Below are 24,245 nucleotides of genomic sequence, written 5' to 3'. Positions count from 1 at the left end.
ACCTTGTGATAAATTTCAGTTATGATATTTAGTCAGATCTAATGAAGCATAATACAAACACTAACACATGTAAGCAACCTAACAAAAAATGATGCATATAGTATACAGTATAAACTTACAGCATAGCTTTAAAACTAACAAGACTAAAATACTTTAGTCTTCAGCTATTATTGTTTCGAGTGAGAAATGTTAGTAAGCATGCCACAAATGCTAATAAAAATAAATTATATCTAACAAAAGTAAACTATCAAAGTAGGTGCTTAGCCCCTTTAGAAATGTCTTTTACTGATTATGGCACACAAGTGGATTTATGGGCACAAAAAGCTGTATTTTGTTGCGGCTATAAATGAAAAGGTTTGTATGGTCAACGCTTGTCCTCTACTTTATATCAGTATCATTGTGAAATTCACCAAAAGACTTGCAACTTTCCTCTTTCAATAATTGGTTTTGTATCAGCGATTGTCTTTTAATTCATACCCATTTTATAGCAAATTACTACTTTCAAATTACTTTAAGTATTTTTTTATAGATTTTTCTAAACCACTCACACTATTTTAATATCAAACATTTGAAGTCCATGCTACAAAGTAATGACTTTCACACTATTTTAATATCAAACACTTGAAGTCCATGCTACAAAGTAATGACTTTAACTGAGAAGAAAAGCAAGGAACCAGTTATGAATACATACTTCACAACTATAAGTGCATCAGCTCTAAAGAATTTCCTGTCTTTTAAAAATAAATGATTCAAGAAAGCCCTATAAATGAGTAGTTATGTAACTCAGTGGTCTGGTTAAGCTACTTAAAATAGTGACAGCAAATTTTAAGAAAAAAAAAAAAAAAAGACTTGGGACAGCAACAGAGAACAATTAAATTTCCCTTGATAATTATTCTCATATTCTTTGGTTTCACATTATTCTTAAACAACGTTAAGGCAGCACTCTGCAGCCTTTGTTAATATAATTCTAATGAACTCTTTCAAAAATTTGCATCTCTTGTTAAAAGCAAATGTAAATATACTAAATATAAAGAATAAAACACAAGGAGCTCAGAACAATATCTTCACAATAACACTGTGTTGACTTTCACTTTGTGAAAAATAGCCCTCCATAGAACTGTTTGAAATAAAACTCTTTAGTTCAGAAAACTAAAAAGACCTTCGGAGACTATTGTGAATTCTTTCAATAAGAAATCATCTATCTATATTAGACTCTTAACCACATCTATTTTAATTGGAGAATAGAAAAATAACAAAACTGAAGTGACACTATTTGGATTCAGCTTTTAAGCATACAAGTAAATTTCAACCCACACCCTTAATCAACAATGACATTAAGTCGAAACCAAAAAACTACAGAGATATCGTTAACAAAACTTCACAGATAATGCTGCTATGTGAAGAGATGAGCAAGCGTTTCATACTAAATATGAATTATGCATACACATAATGCAAAAAGGACTATATCTGAATCAAAACGTAAAACAAAAAAAAATAGAAAAAAGCAACTACAAAATTATGGCATTTGCTAGTATGAGCACTGAGAAAGGTAATGTACAGAGAACAAAATACCTCACTCCTCTAACAAAAGCAAAGAAATACTATAATTTCAAAGGGTACCCACATGTATCTATGGTACTTGAATTTTTACGACTGGTGTCCATATTGAGAAATAGGTCCGTTGTCTAATGACATTTGCATGCTATTTTGGATTTGAATTATCTTTTTGCCTGCAGTTATTTGTCTTCTACAACAAAACTGGGTGTGCGCGTCATCTGTGGCTGTGATGTCACTACCTGAACCTAGAACACACAAAGCTAAGAATGTGGCTAATTAGCTTTGTTTTTCCCTTCTTTTACATTAATTTATTTCATATGATAGTCTGAAAATTTGTGATAATAATAATAATAATACCAATATATCAAACTGAAAATTATACACTTAATGACATGAGCACTTAAAGAGTTCCCATTACTATTTTTCACTAGCTAAAGCAATGAACAACTAAGAAGCTTTACTGGTTTCTTAATACATCCAATGCTTATGCAAAGCACAGGAGACTTCAGTACTAACAGCTACCTTCACTATCCTTAGCCCCATTTCAATCCAGTACTTTATACACTATAGACAAAAAATGTTTCAACTTTTATCTATACAAAATAGCAAAACAAAATGCATTTACCAGAGGAGATAGCTGTCTCACATGTCTCAAGACACAGAACATTTTGTTTTCTTTGATTACAGGCAATCATCATAGAACCCAAATCACCTTTGTTACTATTGCAAGTATCTACGGATATCCAGTGATATATTGCCTGGTTTATAGAATAAAAGAAACTTTTGCTACAAGCAAAATGGCTCAAAGAAATTCTTGCTATCACGCAAGAAAAAAGAAATTGGTAATGAAAATAGCGAGAGGTTGTTCCAGTCTGGTGTGAGCAGCGATGAGTCATACAAGAGATCAGGAGCGATTGGAGTTCAGGGTAAATTTTGATATTCCTAAACAGTGTTCAAAGTTCTAGTTATACCAGGTAAAATAAGGTAAGTAATGCCCTAAGAATATATCACAAGTTTAAGAATGGTAGCTTCTTAAAAGGATATCACTCTCAAAGGAACCTAAATGAACTAAGAATCATTATGACAAAGGATATCTCAACTTTTCCCTACATAGCCATTTTGTGGAAGTCTAAATCCTTCCAAACAACTTTGGAACAAGCATCCTTTATCCTCCATTAATCCTATTGTTTCTTTTCTTATGATGCTACTGCTTATCATTCACTCCAGCCATAACACTGTGCAGATGACCAAAAAGAAAATCTTCCCAGATCTGCAGGCTTACGTCCATCATGAAGTTGTGTTACACATCAGAAATATATCACTATGCCATCAAAGTGAAATTAAAACAATTAACATGGACCTTTTAAAAAGATAATAACATGAACCATCATTATGCAGTTAGTTGATTAAATATATAGCAGCCAGCACAAAGGTAACATAAAAAGGTGATCAAGCCATGCAGTGGCAAACATTTTACATTTATGTAATTTCATGGACATATTCATGCAATTCAGAATTTTGTCAAAAATAAATTACCATAAACATCTGACATTACTTGATGACTTAATCAGCAGATTAACTATTTATGACCCTTTTCATGAATAAAGTATAAAAATCTATAACAAAATACTTAAATCAAACCTCAATATAAAAAATGTATAAAATCGAATACCGTACAGTTCTCTTCGTATTAACATGGAGCCTCCACCAAAATGCTCTCTCCTTTCTAAACACCATTTATGTTCGATGAAAAAAATCTCTGATAACATGACATGATTTTACAACTAATCATACATTACTTTCTGTTCCTATGAATAGGTTTTCTTCTCACAAGATTACAACGACCTCAAGGCAGAAGAGGAAGAGGACACAGATTTTCTGTGCTTATTTCCACAGAGTGTTCCGTGCCTGATTAGTGGAGGCTCGTGGATGTCAAGACATAGGTGTTGCCAAATCACCTAGAATCTCTTTTTTTATCTGGGAAAGGAAATGGAAAAAAATTGCATGAATCTCTTTTCCTCGAGTGAAATTCCTAATATAATTCTTACTATATACTAGTATATTTAAGGGAAGAAAAATAAGATTGGAGATTACGATAATGTATTTATGATCACAGTGTTTCTTATTTCACAATAATACTTAGTAATGACATACACAGTATAAGACAAAAGTATATAAGATCTTTGACAGATAAACACTCTGGAAAAGACCTCTGACTTAGAGCTAAAAATCACTTAGAACAGATGAAATCACAGGCAAGCAAGTATTCTGCAGAAGAAATTCAGCGGCAGCCAACAGCTTGGTGCATGTGCATATGCCATATAGATCCTTAGGTCCTCAGTGGCTAACTTTCTAACTCCTTATGGTGACTTGTTCACAGTTCACACAGATCTCGAGGCTTGTTGACCATTCTCTAAAGGGCTACCGTCATTTCATCTTGAGAATCCTTTTCATTTCATTTATTAAGCTTTACTTCACTTACTTCCTACTTCTTTTCACTTAAATGATGATAATAGTATCATTGCTATATCCTCAATTTAGGTTTGTGTCACCTTAGCTGGCAGAGTGTCTTTGGTGCTTTTCAGAGGTAGTTAGTAAGAAAACTAATGTAACTGTTATTTTCTAATTATTTATGTAGCTTATGTTTTTCTAGCATGCACTTCCCAATTTTCTAGGTACCTGATGACTGTATGCTACTTATGTTACGTGTTTGCTAGCTTGTTTATTTTCTTGTTCAGGTTAGTAGTCAGTGAGTTTACATTAGCTCAAGTTTGTGCTGTATAAATTTTTTAGGATTAAGTCTAGGATAAGAGTTTAGGTGTAATCTCTCTCTTTACTTGCTTGCTTGCGTATTTTGTTCATTTTGCTTGTTTTGGTGTAAAATGCTACTTCATTTTCTCATTAGCTCCAGAATATTATAGGCAGTATACAATACTGTACCTAGTACTGTTGTTGGCTGATAGTTTTCCGGTGTTTATTCACTGTACAGCACACATATTTTAATTACTTGACTGCACTGGGTACTTTGTATTTGCACTTTTGCTTACATTCTCCAGCCTTGTGTGCGAGATGATTACTTTACTTTACGGTCTGAATTTTGCTACAAACTGGAGGGGTTCTCCTACAGATCATTCCTCTACTGTTATTTTTATAATTATATGCTTCCCTGATCTGTTGCTATATTTCTAGTTCGAGATGCTGCAGCAAAGGTGTATTAGCTTAACTATAATGTACAGTACAGGCCAGGTTTTGACAGGGACCTGCATCATTTGTGTAGACTTACAGGGTCGGATCTGTACCCTAGATCTAACCTACTATATTTGCCAAGAGTGATCACCTCACCAAAAGAATCACCTGACAAGGAGGCATTACATGACACTTCTGGCAGGCTGCAGAGTATGTAAGTTAGCCTTCAGCTTCAGTCTTTGGTTGCAGATTTCTAAGGCATTTCCTTCTTACCAGGCGGCCATGAGAGAATTTAAGGATCTTGCCTCTTCTGCCAATAACCTGGCTGTGCTTCCTGATGCTCATCATATGTTCTTTGGTCCTTTTTCCTCAACTGCTGAGGGCCTAGGGATCCTTCTGCTTATGCACTGTAGTGACTGACTTCCATTTTCTTTCTCTTTCTCTGAGGGATTGTTTGGTCTAGATGATTTGCTCACCATGGAAGTGGGATACTTATAAGTAATGGGTATGTTGTGCAACAAAATCCAATTGAACTCTGAGAAACTGGAATTCATTGGCACTAGCTATGATCATACATCTAAATGTGAAGTTCATGCTTCATTACACATATACTGGTAAATTTTCTTAGGATGGGAATTGGTGTGGCATCAAATAACCATGCTGCATTTCTGTATCTTACTCTTTTTCCTAGTATAAATGCTACAGGTGATAAATACTTTGAAAATAATGCATTTTATACTATACCTAGACTTTTAATTCACTGCTGTTTCTGTAACTCTACTCAAGATAGCCACACAAAGGCAGTGAATCCTAGCAATACTGGATACTGGATTTTAATCTTCCATCAGCTTGCTCATGACGTGCACCATTTCTTATTTACACCATATAAGATAATGAGCCCTCACTGGATCAAAAGGTACAGATCTTACCATGTTTTACATGAAGATCTCTACACTGCTGGTTATCATCCATTTGTCAGTTCATGCACATATGTTATCCTGGATTAAAATCAAGTATCACTCATCAAATTAAGTGTGGAACTAGTGTTAGGTACTACTCCAAATGCAAAAACACCACAAAAAATCTCCCCTTCCTTAACAGCAACCCACCATGTCTCTGTTACCTTTCAGGCGTCTCTCCCAAATTGTGTTTCTTAGTCCAACAACTTGAATTTTGTTGACATGAGGTACTGTAATGGAGAAAGTCTTGGTCTGCTGAAACTAGTAGCTTGCCTCGACTATATTTTCAAAATTCACTGTACCAACCAGTGCTTTGTGGTGTACAAGTGTTGCAAATGAGCATACATATTTGCTACACTGAATTTTTATCCAATTGCCGAGCTTCTTGGGCACTTAAACAGCACGATTATAAACTGTTCTTTGCATGGTGTTTGCATTATTCACATGCTTCTCATATCTGCCAATAAATCATTGTTACAGTAAAACCCATAAAACATCACCTGAATCACAGAAGGACTTCTCACATTCTCGGTTACAAGACTGATCATAATGAACTTTTTCAGTCTTTACAGGGCAACACTTTGTGATATTTTTCATGGGTGCAGTGAGATTATTCCTTTATGTTACTTCACGACAACAGCAGCAACAACAGACTTGTTTCCTACGTTTTTAGAACAACGACATTAGCCTGCTCCCTACATTTCTTTCAATGTGATGTTTAATCTATCGGACCCTTCTAGTGTGTGACTTGCTTTCTGCTGACCTTTCACTACTATCACCACAGAACGTCTTGCTGTGGGCTGCATTTGCTAGGTGTTCGAATCTTGGATACTAACCATGCAAAGAACAAAGCAAACTCACTGAATCCTTTGATTATGTCAGTAGAGTGTCTAAGCAATTATGAGCAATGCAGTACTTGAGCAAAAAACACAGCATTTACGTTACTACTGGATCATTTTGTTATGAAAAACAAAACCTATTCTGCTTCAAAGCATTAATTTAATTCAGTGACAGTTTTCAAAATATTTTTCCCTAGTAAAAAGCCTTTATACTGTATTATTGCAAATTAAATTAAATATAGTTAATTTATATGTAATTCATATCCATACAAACACACATCAAGAATAAATAATTACCACCCCAAAAGTACTTACCCTAAGTGGTGCACAGGACAACCAAGATCGGCCAGTCAACATTTCACCAACTATGGTCCAAGAGTCCAAAGTTGGTGAGTAACATTCGATTGTATCATGGAAATGCTCCCACCCGTCTTCCCCTCCGAGAATGTATATTCTTCCATCTACAACAGCCACACCTTTAAAAAAACATGTAAATATTGTAGTACAATGTCCCACATTCACCTCCCAACCAAAAGTATATACAGTAAACCCCCCGTATTCTCGTTCTCATGATTCGCAGGTTTCTCTGTGGAACACATCTAGCCATTATTCGCGGAAAATTCGCCCATTTGCGGTATTTTTCACTGAGAAATATTCACTAATTACTGTATTTTCATATAATTTTCATGAATAAATGCACTTTTTGTGATAAAACTATTAAAATACTCAGGTATATGCATTTTTACAGGGTTTTTCTGTGTTTAAACTATCAAAATGTTTGTAGAGGGGTTTTAAATATTCGCTGATTTTAGCTATTTGCGGGGGGGTGTGGGACGCATCCCCTGCGAATACGGGGGGTTCACTGTATATATATATTTTAACCAATCAAGTCACAAAACTACTGAATGTCTGACGTAAAGTTTTGCTCAATTTATCATACTCAAATAAAATGATGACAAACAAAAAATTATCGCACTACTGTATACTACAGTAATAGTTTAGATAAGAGACTAAATGAAAGTTATGAAATAACTATTTCTGACTTTCTAACAAAACAAATTTTAATTTTTACTCTAAAAATAAGAATTTTCAAGAAACCTTCATCAAAAATTTTTGGTAAACATATTTCTGTTTTTATCTCCCCACTTCAACATCTGTTGAAGCAGATTAACAGCTTCTGATGTTTCTTCACTCTGTACCAAAAATGGCTGACAAAAATGCAAACAACTTAAAAACTGAATTCTCTAGCATTGAAAAGAAGATAAAGCTGAAGAGTCATTTCTTACAATTGAAAAAAAATTACATCTTTAAATGACACTCAAAAGTCTTACTCTATCATAACTCTCTTTTATAAAAACATCAGTGATGGGGAACCTAATGTCCTTATCTAAGTCAGGAGACCTAATGCCTTATCCAAGTCATAGGACCTAATGTCCTTACCTAAATCATAGGTCTTACTGCCTTATCAAAGTCAGGACCTCATGTTCTTATCTTAGTCATAAGACTTAATGTTCTTATCTAAGTCATAGGACTTAACGTCCCTATCTAAGTCATAGGAGCTAATGTCCTTAGTCATAGGGCCTAATGTCCTTATCTAAGCCATAAGACCTAACATCCTTGCCTAAGTTATAGGGCCTACTGTCCTTATCTAAGTCATAAAACCTAACGTCCCTCCCTTAGTTACGGGTGGACTGAAAGGGCAGGAGGAGCAGAAAGATAAAGAATGGGATCTAGTTTGACAGGAACTGACAAACCACCATCTTGAAAGATGGAAGAACTTAAGGGGGAAATAATGGGAGGAAAAATGGAACCAAGGACAATCACAACAAAACCAAAGAGAGACTTCCAACATTCAACAGCAGAAGGAGTTAGTTAGTTATAAATGATTTGTTTAACCAGACCTCTGAACTCTTTTAGGGTTCTTCTCGGGCTGGATAAAGACAGATTAACTGAATCAAGCAATCCACTGAATGTTTACTGCCAAGGGGTATACCTGGTCTGGGGAATATGGTACCATAGAGTGTGCTACAAGGTCACCTGAGAAAAGACACTCTCTCCATAAGCTATAAAAAAAAACAATAACCAATAGTGGCTACCTGAAAGACAGCATGGTCACATTTTTGAAGAAGGAAAGACCTAGAAATGGTACTGATTTACTGATTCATAAACCAGCTTCACAACGCCAAGGGATGTTAGAGCAAGGTTGCTCACTTATTTAGCTTTGATTAATTGTGTGAGAGGAAAAAAAATGAAATCTCCAACATACAAGAACAATATTCAACATATGGACATAAAGATTAATGTTTGACTTCAAGAAAAGGAATGATGAAAATAATGACGGTAAAAAATAATACTCAACTTATCACAAGCAATTCTGACAGCAGTAATTCCCTAACAGTAATGTGAAGTAACAGGAATTTCCAGAATATGGACAGAAGAGAGAGAAATTTGATATTTTCATCAAGTACTGTATAGACAAACTGTAAGAACATAGATAAAACCCTAGATAAAATGTTAAAACATCGATAAAAATGTCTTACAAAAAAAGTACAAATAAATTTTACATACCTGGTCTATAACGACGTTCAAACATACCAGCAACAGTCTGCCACGATTTAGTTCTCGGATCAAACCTTTCTACTTTATTAGTATTTTCAGTAGACGCATGCCATCCACCTATGGAGATACAAAAATATGTTCAGGAAATTCCCTGAAATATTTACTTTTATGGTGTACAGCCATAAATACGCAGTAGATACCAAAAATAAAAAATATTAAGGGAAGCCTACCAGACTATTAATTACCGCAAAAAGCTTCCACAACACAGAGTGCTCATATATGAAAAACAGAAAAGAAAACAAAGAGAATAAAACATAAATAACAATAGAAGATTAATAAAAAAATAAACAACCATACAAAACACGTCGGAAAACCTAAGGGACCAGTACATGGCATTTGCGAAATTAATGTACAAGGTATATATACGTTTAAATGAGGCAATGTTTAAAGAAATGAAAGAGTTAATGTACTATACTAGAGTGCATAGACAAACAGGATAAGGTTCAGTCATAAAACTAATAGAATGCTGCATCAAGATCTAGCTAAAATTAATACTTACGTTTCACATACACTAACCTAACAACTGAGAGCAACTACAAAAAAATTAAACCTCATTAAAAAAAATTATTTTGAAGAAACTTCGATGATCTGGATTGACGGGTGTGGGGGTGGTGTTTGTACCATCAGACATTACAACTATTTTACCAGTGTTATCTCCCATTAAAGTTAGTAATCATGGTAAAATAAATTGAAAAAATAATACAGTGCAATACAATTTATCTTTAATGGAACAAAAAAAAGTTTATTAGGGAGAGAGAGAGAGAGAGAGAGAGAGAGAGAGAGAGAGAGAGAGAGAGAGAGAGAGAGAGAGAGAGAGAGAGAGAGAGAGAGAGAATGCACAAACATTACTGAATTACATGGTGTTCCTGCTTCTTCATTGTGAGACCAGAGCTAAATTGCAAAATATTCTCTTGTCTTGACACTGTTCTCTATACAGTATGAAAAGCCTTTTACTTTTCACTGATTACTAATGGCTGTAAAAATAATAATAAAAACATATTGATCAAGTGTTTTTACCTTTTACTGTACTTATGTTTTTATAGTAATAATGGCATTTTGCAATTGCAAATACAATAACAAATTTACACTAAGTCGTCTCTTAGTTCAAGTTTGGCATCTTATATTCTTTTTACTGTACTTTCCCCAAAAACAGCTCAAAATGCCAGACTACAAATGCAGGAATTAATTCAGTAAAATAAAAATGACTATTGTATACATAATAAGCAAAAAAAGTGTTTAAATAAGGCTTACGTGCAACTTCAATGGAAACTTTTATAAAGTTCAAATAAAAATCAGTACCATACAAAACTGCTGAAAAGCTTCTAGAGCATGCAATTAAGATACAAAGTACATTATAGAATATTTCCATGAGCATCAATTCAGTTTCCATGTATATCAACATGAGAGTCTTGAAGTTCCAAATATGTTAAAGTGAAGTATGAGTAACAACACCATGGAGACATTACCGGGGATAACAAACTTCATACCTGAGATGATAATCTTCAGTTTGAAGGAATGACGTATTACAAGAAACAAAAATGAGCTATCAAAAAGTTGAAGGATTATATCACAATTTCAAAGATAAAGTAAACTGTCAAACTTCCTACCTATGATGTAGATGAGTCCATGTAGAACTGCTGCAGCTGAACCACTTCGTGGAATAATCATAGGTGGCAGCTGTTCCCAAGTATCTGTATGAGGGTCGTACATCTGTATAGAAAAATTTGATTTAAATAATATAAAATGAGATCCTACAGTGAATAACACTAAAGTCAATGGCAAACTCTACAAGAAATCAAAGACAATATGAAGTGACCAACTGACAACGTTAATTTTGCCCATCATTATATTACAACCTCAAGAAAAAATCTCACAAAGCCTAAAATAAAATCATTACAGATATGTTGGCCATGTTTTATCATAATCTTTCTATAAAACATATCTAAATACTGTACAACAAAACTCATCATACATAATGCACTGCAATCACCTAAAATCTACTCATGTTCCCTACATAGAGATGTACTATAATATTTCACTTCTGTGCTAAGCCCAATACTCTTAGGAATTTGCTTTTGACATTTTTTATATCCTGGTGCATACCACTGTTTTACCCAAATAATAATAATGTGAAGGCATACATTAACAGCAAACAAACAATTAATAAAATATGCATAATCAATATCTCTATGAAGAAAGACATTACAATGAAAGTTTTTAAATGGTACCTGTGTTAAATCAATGCCATCGCCATCTTCCAATATAGCACCTCCACATACATACAGTTTTCCTTGGCAAGCAGCAACCGCAGGAGAAGTGAGTGCTAATTTCATGGATGCAACTTCACTCCAAGAATTTGTCCTAGGATCATACCGTTCTACAGCCGTTAGTCGATGGGATCCATCCCACCCTCCAACTGCATAAACATAGCCATCGAGTACTGCAACTCCTACAAATGATTTGCAACATTAAAATAATTACTGTTTTTTACCAGTTACTTCATATATACTGTATTATACTTGAAAACAGTTACATTAACATTCAAGAGTTAAAAGTGTATTCTTAAAATACTCTTGTTCACTGTAACCCCAGTAATTATATGCTTCACTTCTATGCAACTTGTACCACCCATTTACAATAACCAACTGCAACTAAAGGAAGAAACCAAATGCACCTTTTGGTTGGTAAACTCATAGGTATTGTATATAATGCTATATATAACTGAAGACAGACGCTGGACCCTAGGGCATTCAACTCAATGATAAAATTCATCAAACGGTAGTAGTTGAGATGGGTAGTGGAAAATGTGATACAGTAATTTAAATATTGAGGGCATTACATCAGGTGGACCAATGTTTAGTGGTCAAAACCTAAATCCTTCCTATCCTGAATGGCCACAGAATGACAATACAGTAATGGGTTTTTAATTCACAGTTCACACAGGACATTTGCTACAGAGAAAAAATATCACAACCCGTTCCATAGTAGCAGACCTAGTAAGGTAATTACATTCAGTGCAGCTTGGCAGTGAGTACAATAGTAACAATGAGAAGTATTTTGTGTATAGATAAAAATAATACTAACTGGAACTAACTGAAAAGGATTTGGGATTTTTTGCAATTAGTAATTCATTCTATTAAAATGCAATAGTTCTCTCCTCACATTCATTACAGAATAAACCTTCATACTGCAAATTCAAATTTTAAACCTATCAAAAAGACTGGCACATAAAAGATGAAAAACCAGCAAACATCAACTTACCCAATTCACTCCTAGGTTTAGACATGGGAGCTAAATCATGCCACTCATCCAGAACTGGCTCATAGCGCCATAAACACCGAGTCACAGTGCCATCGGGAAACTCTCCTCCAGCTAAGTATAAAATGTTTTCACCTGATACTACAAGGCCATGTTTGCTAAAAAGAAAAAAACATGCAAAAATATCAATATTTTTAATGGTAATATCACACAGTAGAAAATAAAACTTGGGGAACAAACTTCACCCCTTAAAAAGCCACACCACAAACATAATAATAAATTGTTTCATGAATAGAAACCTCACATTTTACCCATAAATACCAACAGCAGCAAAATGCTGGCTGAGAGATGGAATAATCATGAAAGAAGTATGTTTTCTTCAAGTTAAGTACATCACTGATGGGGGAGGCCCCTTACTATGTACATCCTTAAATATCATTAAGCATGGTTAGAAAGTGGATAATCCCAATAAAACAAAATTTGTATCTAGGAAACATGATCTAATATTTTCTATGTCTTTTGAACAATGATTTGACTTATGCTCAACACGAAAATTTACAACAGCTCATCAGAATTTTTCTTCATTGGAACTATGGTCAAGTTTGCCATAGGAGTTCTAAAAACTTTTCACAGATCAATAAACTACTTCAAAACAGACATTCCTCAAGGCTGCTAAAAAAACATGAGAGTAAATTTGAATATGTAACTCAATGAAACTAAATTCTGATAAGGTACTGATATGCTTAACCATACTGAATTGATAATTTTTGTTAATATTATCATTATTGGTCAAGCTGCAACCCTAGCTGGTAAGGCAGAATGCTAAGAGCCCAGGGCACCCACTACACCCCCAACCAGGAAAGCAGCTGGAAATGAATGTCAAGTGACTTGAATGGGACCTCTATGATGGTCACATTCCTTGGAGGAAGTTTCCTGACAATAGAGGAACAACGACTAGAAAAGGCAGAATAGCTGGCATGTCAACACCAACCGGTACAGCAGGATCAGGGGCAGTGAAATCAACAACAGAAGGAGCAATTGGGTTAGCAACAGTGTGTGCAGCAAATGAAGCGACAGGAATACATGTACAAGATGGCTATATGGCAGAAAGAGCATGCAAAACAGAAGCAGACACCAAGCATCATGGAATTAGCAGGTAAAGAAGAAGCCTCAGGTATCATGAGTGCAGCAGGTAAAGCAGAAGCTATAGGTATCACTGGAGGAGGCAGTGGGAGAGGAACTGCAGCATGTGCTGATATATAGGGGTATGGGGTAAAGTAGATAATACCGAAACAGGTAGGCAGTCCCCAGTTATCAGTGGGGTTCCGTTTCTGAGGGTGTGATGATAACTGAAAATCGCAGCTAGATTTTCGGCGCTTTTTCGACGGTTTTCGTGGGTTATCGGCACCGAAAAGCGCTGATTTTCGGTTATCGGCGCCTCTGTTAGGCATGTATCAGCACCAATACCCAATTATCAGTGCCGATAAGCAGAAATCTGCGATTTTCGGCACCGAAAATTGCCAATTTTCGTCGCTAGACAAGCGCCATAAAACCGGATCGCTATTAACCGAGCCCACCATTAACCGGGGACTGCCTGTAATGTTGCAAGTACAGCTGATGATAACAAATGAGCTACTGGGTCAAAACAGTCAGCATATTGCAAGCAAGCAGCTATCCATAAGAAAAAGCAGTGGCAAAATCAAATATACTTTTATAAAAGGTCAAAAGCTAAAACATCTAATTTATGTTTGCATTGCATTTCATGCCTCAAATAATTTTCACTACTTACCCTCAATTTATATATAGTAATTTCTTTATTTTTTCAAGGTTTGTTTTGAGCTACATTTTGAATCAGCTGATTTAAATTATTGTCAAAGCTACAGCTTTTTCTGAATGCACTCAATACCATTTGCATTTTTCTAAATGCACACAAACACAGGATGGCAATTGCAAAATTATACTGTAATGTTCTGGACTTTGCTTTTGAAGAACTGAACATGATAAAACCACCTACCTCACTGCAAAAGGTAAACATGAAAGACTTCTCCAGCAATGTGCAAGTGGATCGTAGCATTCAACTGATCGTAGTACAAGCTTGTTATCCTCACCCCCAACCGCTACAATCACCTGTATGATAAGTCAAATTCTTGAACTACTAACTATTCATAAACAGAACTCCGATCAGATAATAACTATACTCTGTAAAACAAATAATACACCAACATACACATAACCTAATTTGAAACATACTTTCAACAACATGGCAGAATTGGCAATCAAAAATTAAACGTGTAACAAATAGCATCGTGGTTACACTATGGCTGAAGGTGATTCCAAATACTACTAATACTACTAACAACTGGTCTATTAGTTGTTAGACATTGGATTGTCCAAACTCCAATAAAGGAGGTGAGGCAGAAGGAACTGCAGAGTACTCTCAAAAAATTATTTTTTTTTAAGTCAAGTTTCTTCATTATACAGTAGTTACTAAAACTTTATATTGTTAGGAATGTTTCTCATATTTGGAGTCTTTCTTTGTTCCTTACTGGCAAGATGCACTCAAAGGCAATTCATTTCTTTCATAATTTTTCTCTCTCAAACTCCTTTTTCTCTGCAGCAAGGTGACCCATTATCTCTTCTAAAGATACTATTCTGATCACTGTTTCAATCAACTCGTGGAGGGTACACCTACTCCTTTCAAGCAAGCTATCATTTTCCATTTTTATTGCAATGAGCAACTCTTCAATACGCTCAGCTAGGAGGCTGTTTACTGTATTTCTCTTTGCTGTCAAGCTTTGAAATTTTTTCTCTCTCATTCAGTTTTCCTTGATTCATATAATACTCTATCGTTCATGAGGCGTGAATACCACTTTTTTTTTATTCAACTCCAATGTCTTTACATTCAATTTGTTTTCTTGCTTCCAATAAGCTTACAATACATAAAGGCATCCGAGTATCTTACCTTTGCCATTAAGCTACATGGAATTTCATGAAAGTGTAACTCCTTTGAGGACAAACAGAGGCTACGCTATAAAAAATGTAATAATAAATAAACTAAAAACAGTTAAAACTATTAAACTAAACTGAAACCTACTGTAGTTGTGTTTGCGTTGCGTCTGTGCCGTGTCCGGGGCGACATCAATTGGTGCCTTCTGTCGGGAAGGAGATGGTAGATCCTCGCTTCTTCTACTATCACACGGCACTCTGGTGAGGATCTCACAGCTGTTTCTCCTTCCACAACATCCACTAAAAAATACGGACTAACAAGAGCAAGCCTGACACACTCTAGTACCTGAAACATTGGAAAACCCTTATGGGAACAATGGAAATACAAGTATGTAGAAAATGCTACCTTGCATACCATTTATTAAAAGAGTACTGTACTGTCATAATTAGTCTAGAAAAATGTGGCAATACAAAGTTGAAAATTGCCATTAAAATTATTTGTTCATATTAGTACAGTACTTGCTGATATGTTATCTTATCTTTTTTTGCTGGAATAAACAGTAATACTACACTACCATCTAACCTTATGGAAAACTGGAGCCCTTGTAGGATATGAGTGATGAAGCCAAGCAGTAGTAGCATCAAAAACATGCTCTTCTCTCTCTACTTCTAGTTCATCTGCTGATATTATTTCAACCACTTTCTCCATGGGTAAGTTGAGCCATTCTTCACCACCCATTACTCTTGTAAAGTTCCTATGGAAGACACAAAAAATTAAGCATCTGCAATCATACCTGCAGCCACACAGCAAAGGTTAATTTCCAAGTTAAAATGTTTATATAATATACAGTACAGTGGACCGCAAGGTATTCGCGGTTCTGGATTTGTGGCTTCACCTATCCGTGGATTTCTCTGCGGAACATATACAGGCAGTCCCCGGTTTACGACGGTTCCGGCTTCACGACGTTCCGAGGTTACGACGCTTTTCAAATATATTCATCAGAAATTATTTCCCGCTTACTGACGCATGTTCGTTACGACGCTGGCCGTACGCTGATCCAACGGAAGAAATTTGGTCCCAAAACGCAGAATAATCATAATTTGAAGGTTTTTTGATGTAAAACTCAATAATAACGTGCAGTTTACGTCATTTTCAATGCACCCAGAGCATTAAAGTAAGGTTTTTTATGATTTTGACGATTTTCGACGATTTTCCGGTTTACGACGATTTTCGGGTTACGACGTCAAGAAGAACGGAACCCCGTCGAAACCGGGACCGCTGTATACACATTATTCGGGCGTGAAAATTCACTATTCGCCGGTATTTTTCATAGAGAAATATTCACAAATTACTGTATTTTTATATAATTTTCATGACTAAATGCACTTTTTGTGCCAAAACTATTAAAATATTCATTTATAAGCATTTTCAGAGGGTTTTTTGGTGTTTTGAACTATCAAAATAGGCAGTTATAAGCATTTTTAGAGGGGTGTTGAGTATTCGCGGATTTTAGCTATTCACAGAGGGTAGCGGTACGCATTCCCCGCAAATACTGGGGGTCGACTGTATGTCCTTTTCATCATGTTTGTTCTGGATTAAAATTTACAGAAGAAAATAATCTAACTACCGGACAAAAAAAAATACATTAAGGTTAAAGAATTACGGAATCATATAAAAGCTACGCATGGACACGAGAAAAGGCAGTACCTTAAGGACGTGCAACCAAAGGATACTTAACATAATCCTTTCATTGAAACACATCAACGAAAAGTGTTAGATAATGTACCAGCCACACAAGAACAGAAGGGTCTTTCAAAAGTACCTGCACCATTTCAAAACTGTTTTAACCTTACCTAAGAGTGTAGGCCTTTGCCTTTTTTGTGAGTTCATGACACGAATGAGCCTCAGCAAAACAATGAATCCCAACACAATTTGTGGCATCGATGTGACGTTCCAAAAATCGGCAGCAAGCTTCTCTCACTGCTGTTACTTCTAACAGATTTGCAGCACTTAAAAGGGACTGAAATTCAAGATGCCATTAGCAAAATCCAATGTAACTACTATATGGCAAACAATTTCACCACATCTTAAGAAAACAGTAAAATCACATTAACTGACCACACGATAACAGAATTACTACGTAGTTTAATGAGAAAACTGAGTCACTGTAATATTACCATATGATAAAAAGGTTTGACTTTTTATGTCACAGCATCAAAGTTCCTAATCATCATAAAAACTGTTTAAAAGCTATACAACCCCGACAGTTGCTGTTACTGCTATAAATCCCTGGGCAAACCCTGTGGCAATCTAGAAGGGTGACTCAACGGTCTGGCTATGGTTACTCAAGTTTGTAAAAGTATAAGATTATACAAGACACATTCTAAGAGATTCACCAGCATTTTATATTAAACTTTCAAACTTCTATAATACTAAACTTTCAAACTTCTACAACATTTATTTGGTACGTACAGAAGTCTATCAACTGACATTCAAATTATTTTATAAAATCTTTTCACAAGCAAGGTAGCAGCGAATATAATAAAAAATTACCATATTTGAATTTCAAATGCTATTTTAAATTTTCTCTTTAGTACACACTGTAAAACAAGATATTATCTAAGATGAAAACATCACTTTCAATAAAAAACTAAAACAAATATGTATACAGTGTAAGAATATATACCATAAATGTAAGAATATACTGTATGCCATAAATGTATTTCATATCACAGATTATAAATTTTTGGTAAATCATCAATGTTATGAAATTACAATAAAACCTACATTTAATGAAAGTTGAAGCAAAACTACATTCAAACAGTATTTACAAAAAAAAAAAAAAAAAATTCCACGTACCTGGACATTGCTTTCTGTTATCATGATTGAAGAAGTATAAGCGTAATCAATGAGCAGAGAAACCATGTTGGCATCAACACCACTCAAAGTGATATGTTCCTGTTGTGACTCAGCTAAATTACTTAGAAACATTGCCTGGAAAATTTTAAACAATTCAGTTCAAAATACTGTACATTAACCTATGTAGAAGGCTAAAATAGGATGCTCAAAAATGAAAAGTGTTTGTTCATGATGTTGCTACCTCCAGCTATGGGGGTAAAGAAGTTTACATCAAGCTCATCGACAATGACTTTCTTTAAATTACAGTATGTCACCTTGGTGGCAGGAACACAAATAACCCACACTTAAAAGATAAGTTCTCTAATTCTAACAACTTTAGTTAGGGCATAAAATTACCAATACCCATTAAAATTCAAAATAAAATGGCAAATGGATAGGTATTTTTATTGAGCTCCCTAAATAACAGATGCATAAAAGTGACCTAATTTTAAATTCTCAAAATTAGTGCAAGCTATTTATACTGTACACTCCATCAACATGGAAAAATGGCTATTTATCAACACAAATCATAAAAATATATATATCATCCATCACGCATTAAGTAAAAGGTACTTAAGTTAGCAAGGAAAAATTACATTTTTATGGTAAAATTAAGTTTTATATATACTGACCAAGCAATTACATAGCTACTGGCTTTCTACACTTTCTGGACTGATAGGTACAACTTAGCACAGAGCTTCAATTCATTTGACGCCCAAATGTCCATTGAGGGAAGAAGGGTGGGCTCCGATTACAAATTGCTTGGTAAGTATATATAAAACTTTATTTTATCATAAAAATGTCATTTTTTCTTGCTAGAGAATCAGGAGCAGCAGGCTCGAAGAAGTCTGGAAAATTCACCAGAAAGAACCTTAGCAACAACAAATAAGCATACGAAGGAGCGGTATCTTGTTCCCATTCACCTTCATCAGAAGAGAGGGGATAAGGAGGTGTCCTTGCTCTTGGAAATGACAGTTTTCTTCTTTAAAATCCCATAAGTTCCTCAAGCTGAAGCTTAATCGGGGCTAAAGCAGCATCTTCCTGAACTGATGAAGAGGAAGAGGCGCCAAGCCCCCGACTGTTGGCACCGAGCACCCACGTGTTGGCACCAAATGCTCCACAGTTAGTGCAGAGCACCCGGAAATTGGCACCGAGTGGTCAGATGGAAGATGGATGAAGTGGGTGCCAAGCTTAGTAAAAGAGATGGGGCGCCCAAGCTGAGAGAGTGTTAACAGACGGTGACTGGGCGCTACTCAAGAATCATGTTGCTTTGAGACAAAATGGGCACTAACGACCGAAGCTGAAACTGCAGGAAGCCTGAGGACTAACACTAGCCTCCTTATATCTCTTGACAGGAGGAGGGGAGATGTCTGACACATTGGAGTGTCTTTTCAAAGGCTGAGAGACGGAAGATAGATGCCGCTGATGCCTCACGTCTGGCAAAGAGTTTTCTGAATCCAATGACAGACGAGAAGCACTGAACGAGACGCCTTTCCAATGGTGCTCTGTTGTAGCCTGGGACCATGCAACAGGCTCGATGGAGGGGGGCGACTGCCCAGTGGGCAAACCCAACTGGCCTCCCTTGGACCTCCTGTATGCCTTCTCCCCAGTGCAGGGGAGCAGGTCAGTGACCTTCGTCTAGAAGCAGCAGGAGACAGACAGCCACCTCCTCAACACTCACAACACTGTCACTGGGCGCAACACTGATACTGAGCACCGTTTTCAACACAAAATAAAAAAAAAAATCCAAAAAATCAGAAAGATGAAGCAGTGACTGCACAAGTCTACCGACATTAATCGGGAGCCGGCAGAAAATGAATTGCAGCTCTATGCTGAGTTGTACCTATCAGTTCTGAAAGTGAGTGGGACCCTGTCACCTACACTAGTGATGGTAGCGCCACAGTGAAAATTTGAATTTCGTTAGACTGCCGTGTAGAAAGCTAATAGCTATGTAATTGCTTGGTAAGCCACTTATATAAAACCTAGTAGTATGAGCTCCAGAGAACTCTCAGCTACCCTTGAGTAAACCATTAACAAGAGACAGTCACTGGACATCTAGCAGTATCTCACAGCCAGTAATTAGGTGTACCTCAATGGAATTTCATTCTATTATGTTCTGTTTCACCCTTCAACGAGAAGTTAATGCATTAATGGGAAGGCTTGTTTCAGTGGATAATCACTTTTAAGATTTTGCATACAAGGAAAAGGCAACATAACCTGCAATGACATACCTTAAAATATGCACTAAATGAAGCTAACACTGATCGATGAACTGGAAAAGTTTGCCCATCAACACACAAAGTTACATCACAGAAATGGCCACTCTTCCTTAATTCATTGAGACCACTCAGGACCTATAAAAGGAAAATTTTGAACAGTCCATTGGAATGAAGAGCAAGAATATAACAAGTTATTATTTCACAGATATTCACTAACTGGTAATGAAGTCTTCATATGATTTTATTTGAGGCCAGTATAATTTTCATAAAAAAATGCTTGCATTATGGTAAATTGCAATCATGGATACTGGGTGAAAAAGTGCTACTCTAAAGGATAAATACACATCACTGAGAAGATAATTTTATCACTCACACATAGCTAGGTAGCTTTCACTCCCTGAATGGCTCTCATACATACTGTACAGTATTGTTAAAAAGCACCCACTCCTGGTCATCCAGGAGTTAGGGGAGTAATTGAATCTTAACATAGCCATGTTTGTCAGACAGCAAACTGAATAACATGTAGGACATTTTAATGTGTGATTGTACTGTATGTACCACATACACATATAAAATTGAAATTATTTTTGAGGAATGTAAAAAAAGTTATCTAACTTTAATATCGGTAAAACAACAATAGATGCTAAAAATAGGACAAGAACTTAGTACTGTAATCAAGCAAATAACCTACAAGTATTATGATCTGCAGAGCATCTCATAATGCTGCATGACATAAACTGACTTCATGTAAGATCCAAAGATCAGACACATTATCTGTAGCCTATCAAAACTTACAGCTTCAGCGTGGGAGGCATTCACAAATTTGCAATCCTCGCTTGGGGAAGATGCTTGAGATTCATTTCCCACATCACCTCCTCCATTAGCCCCACCACCACCATTGGCAGCAGCTGCTGCTGCTGCAGGAGCTACCGCTCCACCACCTCCTGCTCCTCCTGATCCCCTCTGGGGACCAGATTCCCTTCGCGACATTTCAGTGTTGGCAGATGTCCATTATCTACCTGGAAAAGCATATAAAAGATGTTTATCAGTAAGGCATTAAATGAACCTTTCCATAGTGCAACAGCAGAAACTTGAAGGATACATCCTAACCACACTATTTAGCACTCATTAGCTAACATCTAGATCCACCCTTTTTGTTAGCATCGCCTGGCTTCTTTAATAAATTCTTTTCATCAAAATTGATGGTTCACGATGCTCTCAAAGTATACTTCCTATTAAACGCTTCAACTTTCATCAACTAAAGCTGTGTTAGTTCTATATGTCAGTACTATACTAAAGGTCACCATAAACAAATGATGGAGGAGTCTGAAAATATGCACAAACTTGGATATGGTATGTTTCATTGGCTAAAAATCTGATGAAACAACAACCTAAAACAAGAGATCATACAATGAATAGACAAAACAATAGGGAAGATGCGCCCACGAGCTCAATTTATGAAATATTCTACCAAGGAGACTGGAGCGCTAACCACTATATGATTTAATGATAGAACATGGACTAAAACAATTCACAAAGCCTTCCTACATTAGGTCTAGTCTAATCAGGATATATCTTCACTTTTAATTTAATGCTGATGGACACATTTTAAGATACACTCTTATCCTGTAAAGGAATAGGCCTAAGTTTGGTAAAGTGATCCAGTCTCTGTGCATCCCCATATAAAGTATGGCAATGACAGAGTTCAATCTTCAGAATTCTGTATCACAACTGGCTACTGTAAATCTTTGGAACCAAACAGTGTGGAAATTAGTGGCTCTCGCATAACAACTCTGAGAACTCAGCTAGTGCAATTTTTACAAGGCTAGCCTCTAATTTACATAAGGAAAAAAAGCCTTGTATTCCTATAAAGAAATAGTGTAGGCTATTTCAAATAAAATTTCAATAGTGATTACGGCAGACTATTCCTACTATTGAATCACCTTTGCTCAAGATTAGCCAATTCTAGTGAATCGAAAAGATGGCAGACCTAGCTTGTAGGACAAGTTCCTTACTGGGTAAAACTGAAGACTACTACTGCATCCATCTGGTTCAGTAACTACCAGTTTACATGCAAATTGGGTGCCATGTTATACCAGCTCCTTTGGGTGTTCGTGTTTTTACATTTATTTTTCCAGTATCATTTTGACTGCTTAATAAGAATTCACTGTTATTTTTTGTCGGTTGACTGTAATTAACCTGTAATTAACCTCAGAAGTTGTATGTTGTCCATCCTTGAATGCTATCGCACATGCACAGTGTTACAGGGGAGCTTTTGGTAAAAAGTGGAGTTTCCTTCACCAGGGGGTCCGGGGGCTCCCCTCGGCTAAGTAACACGGCCTGCTAGGTTAGGTTAGGTCAGGTTAGGGTACGTTTGATCAGTATAGTTCCTTTTATAATAGGTTTCCTTAGCCAATCCCTTCTTAAACATATGGCTTCCTGATGACTTGCCCATGCACGGAACCATTCCATGACAACTACGCTACATGGCGTTCAGGTCGTTCTCCTGTTTCCAAAGCCCCGAGTCCCCAAAGGGTTCCCAACCATGTTGGGTAGATATGAGGTTAATAGCAATTATTGACCGACAATGAACACCACCACCTCCTTCAACAGCAACACTCAAGTTAGGAAAAATTCGTGCTTAGAAATTCCCAATTTTTTACATAATGAGCCTCAAAATATTACAGCTTAAGCCCACCACGGTCCTAACCCCAAACCCCTCGAGGGGAGGGGGGGCGTTGCCCCCTTTGCTACACGCTATCCTAAACGATACTATAAAAATTATCCTAGCCTAGCTATTAACTAATCCTTCAAGAAACTCCTACGAGAACCGTGTCAAGAACACTGTAATATTTTAAAATATAACATACACAATAAGATATACACAGTAACATATTCACGATACACCCTCACAGTACACCTTACCTAGCCCACAGTAGGCGCAGGAGTTCAGCGACGTTTTAATTCTTTACAACGTTATCACTTTTCACAAGACTGATTTTTTGATATCCACGCCACTTAATTTACCATTACGCAGTATGTTCAATCGTAATTAACGTTATTTCACAAATGAATAATGTAATTACAAGCGGAATTTGTTCCGGATCCTTGTCATGAAAACACTCAGCAGTATTGCGCGGTCTTGTAATGGCTCTTATATTTGACTAAAGCTATTTTTTCATATGCCTTTATTTATAATTTTAAAATTATATTTGCCGTATTTATATATATCTGGCTAGATTTAATGTAGTTGTTGTGAAATATTATATGCATTATAAATTATTATAGGTAAATAAATGAGATACACTACAAGCTTCCAATTGTTTTTCCATAATTTAAAACCGTTGAATATTTTCACGAGCGAGTCAAAATAAACCAGACTATTCATAGACACAAAGCAATTAGAGTAGGACACAGGATAGTGCCAATGCCAATGCATTACGTGTACGCAATTAGAAGCAGAACACGTGAATGTCCTGCGCCGTGTATTAGATTCACGGCGCATGCTCACATATATAATATTATTTTTCAGATTTCTTATAGTCTTTCTCTATTTAGAATATATAAAAACAATGAATGTAATATGATGAATAAATTTTAACAAACAATTTTGAAGTAAAAATGAATTTAAGAGCTAAACAATAGTGTATAAGTGAATTTAAAGCCCATGTACCTGTCACTGTGCATTAAGTAACTATCTTTATTCTTTTAAGAAAAGATTAATTACATAAGATATAAGTATAGTAGATAAAGAACATATGAG

The 24,245-nt window shown here is 35.9% G+C and overlaps 1 protein-coding gene across 2 annotated transcripts; it reads right to left on the bottom strand.

Moving 5' to 3' along the window:
* Window positions 1-1,838: 1,838 nt before the first annotated feature.
* LOC136844971 (kelch-like protein diablo) lies at window positions 1,839-23,631 on the bottom strand. Of its 2 annotated transcripts, none has more exons than XM_067114453.1 (14): window positions 23,408-23,631; window positions 21,278-21,501; window positions 20,495-20,617; window positions 18,225-18,359; window positions 17,219-17,385; window positions 15,948-16,119; window positions 15,513-15,710; window positions 14,433-14,545; window positions 12,422-12,576; window positions 11,389-11,609; window positions 10,768-10,870; window positions 9,110-9,217; window positions 6,857-7,017; window positions 1,839-3,534 (listed from the first exon to the last, which is right to left on the bottom strand). In XM_067114453.1, the coding sequence occupies exons 2-14, from the start codon at window positions 21,470-21,472 to the stop codon at window positions 3,490-3,492; spliced, it is 1,896 nt and encodes a 631-aa protein (XP_066970554.1). In that variant the 5' UTR covers window positions 21,473-21,501; window positions 23,408-23,631; the 3' UTR covers window positions 1,839-3,489. The 2 variants fall into 2 exon arrangements, with proteins under 2 accessions (XP_066970554.1, XP_066970544.1); XM_067114443.1 differs by lacking the exon at window positions 1,839-3,534 and adding an exon at window positions 3,641-6,533 and having other exon boundaries at window positions 23,408-23,620.
* Between the last annotated feature and the right edge of the window lie 614 nt (window positions 23,632-24,245).

The sequence above is a fragment of the Macrobrachium rosenbergii genome, chromosome 2 (genome assembly GCF_040412425.1).
Source record: "Macrobrachium rosenbergii isolate ZJJX-2024 chromosome 2, ASM4041242v1, whole genome shotgun sequence".
NCBI lineage: Eukaryota > Metazoa > Arthropoda > Malacostraca > Decapoda > Palaemonidae > Macrobrachium > Macrobrachium rosenbergii.
The sequence above is the reverse complement of the archived record's forward strand: the minus strand, read 5'-3'. Positions and strand labels throughout refer to the sequence as shown.

Excerpts from the sequence above, each read along its gene's own strand:
- LOC136844971 (XM_067114443.1), bottom strand. The coding sequence starts at position 21,472 with ATGTCGCGAAGGGAATCTGGTCCCCAGAGGGGATCAGGAGGAGCAGGA. Across the intron at positions 12,577-14,432 it reads TGTTTACCTTTTGCAGTGAG|CAAACATGGCCTTGTAGTAT; the intron begins GTAGGTGGTTTT and ends TTTTCTTTTTAG. Across the intron at positions 6,534-6,856 it reads TGTCCTGTGCACCACTTAGG|TATCCAAGATTCGAACACCT; the intron begins GTAAGTACTTTT and ends TTGCATGGTTAG.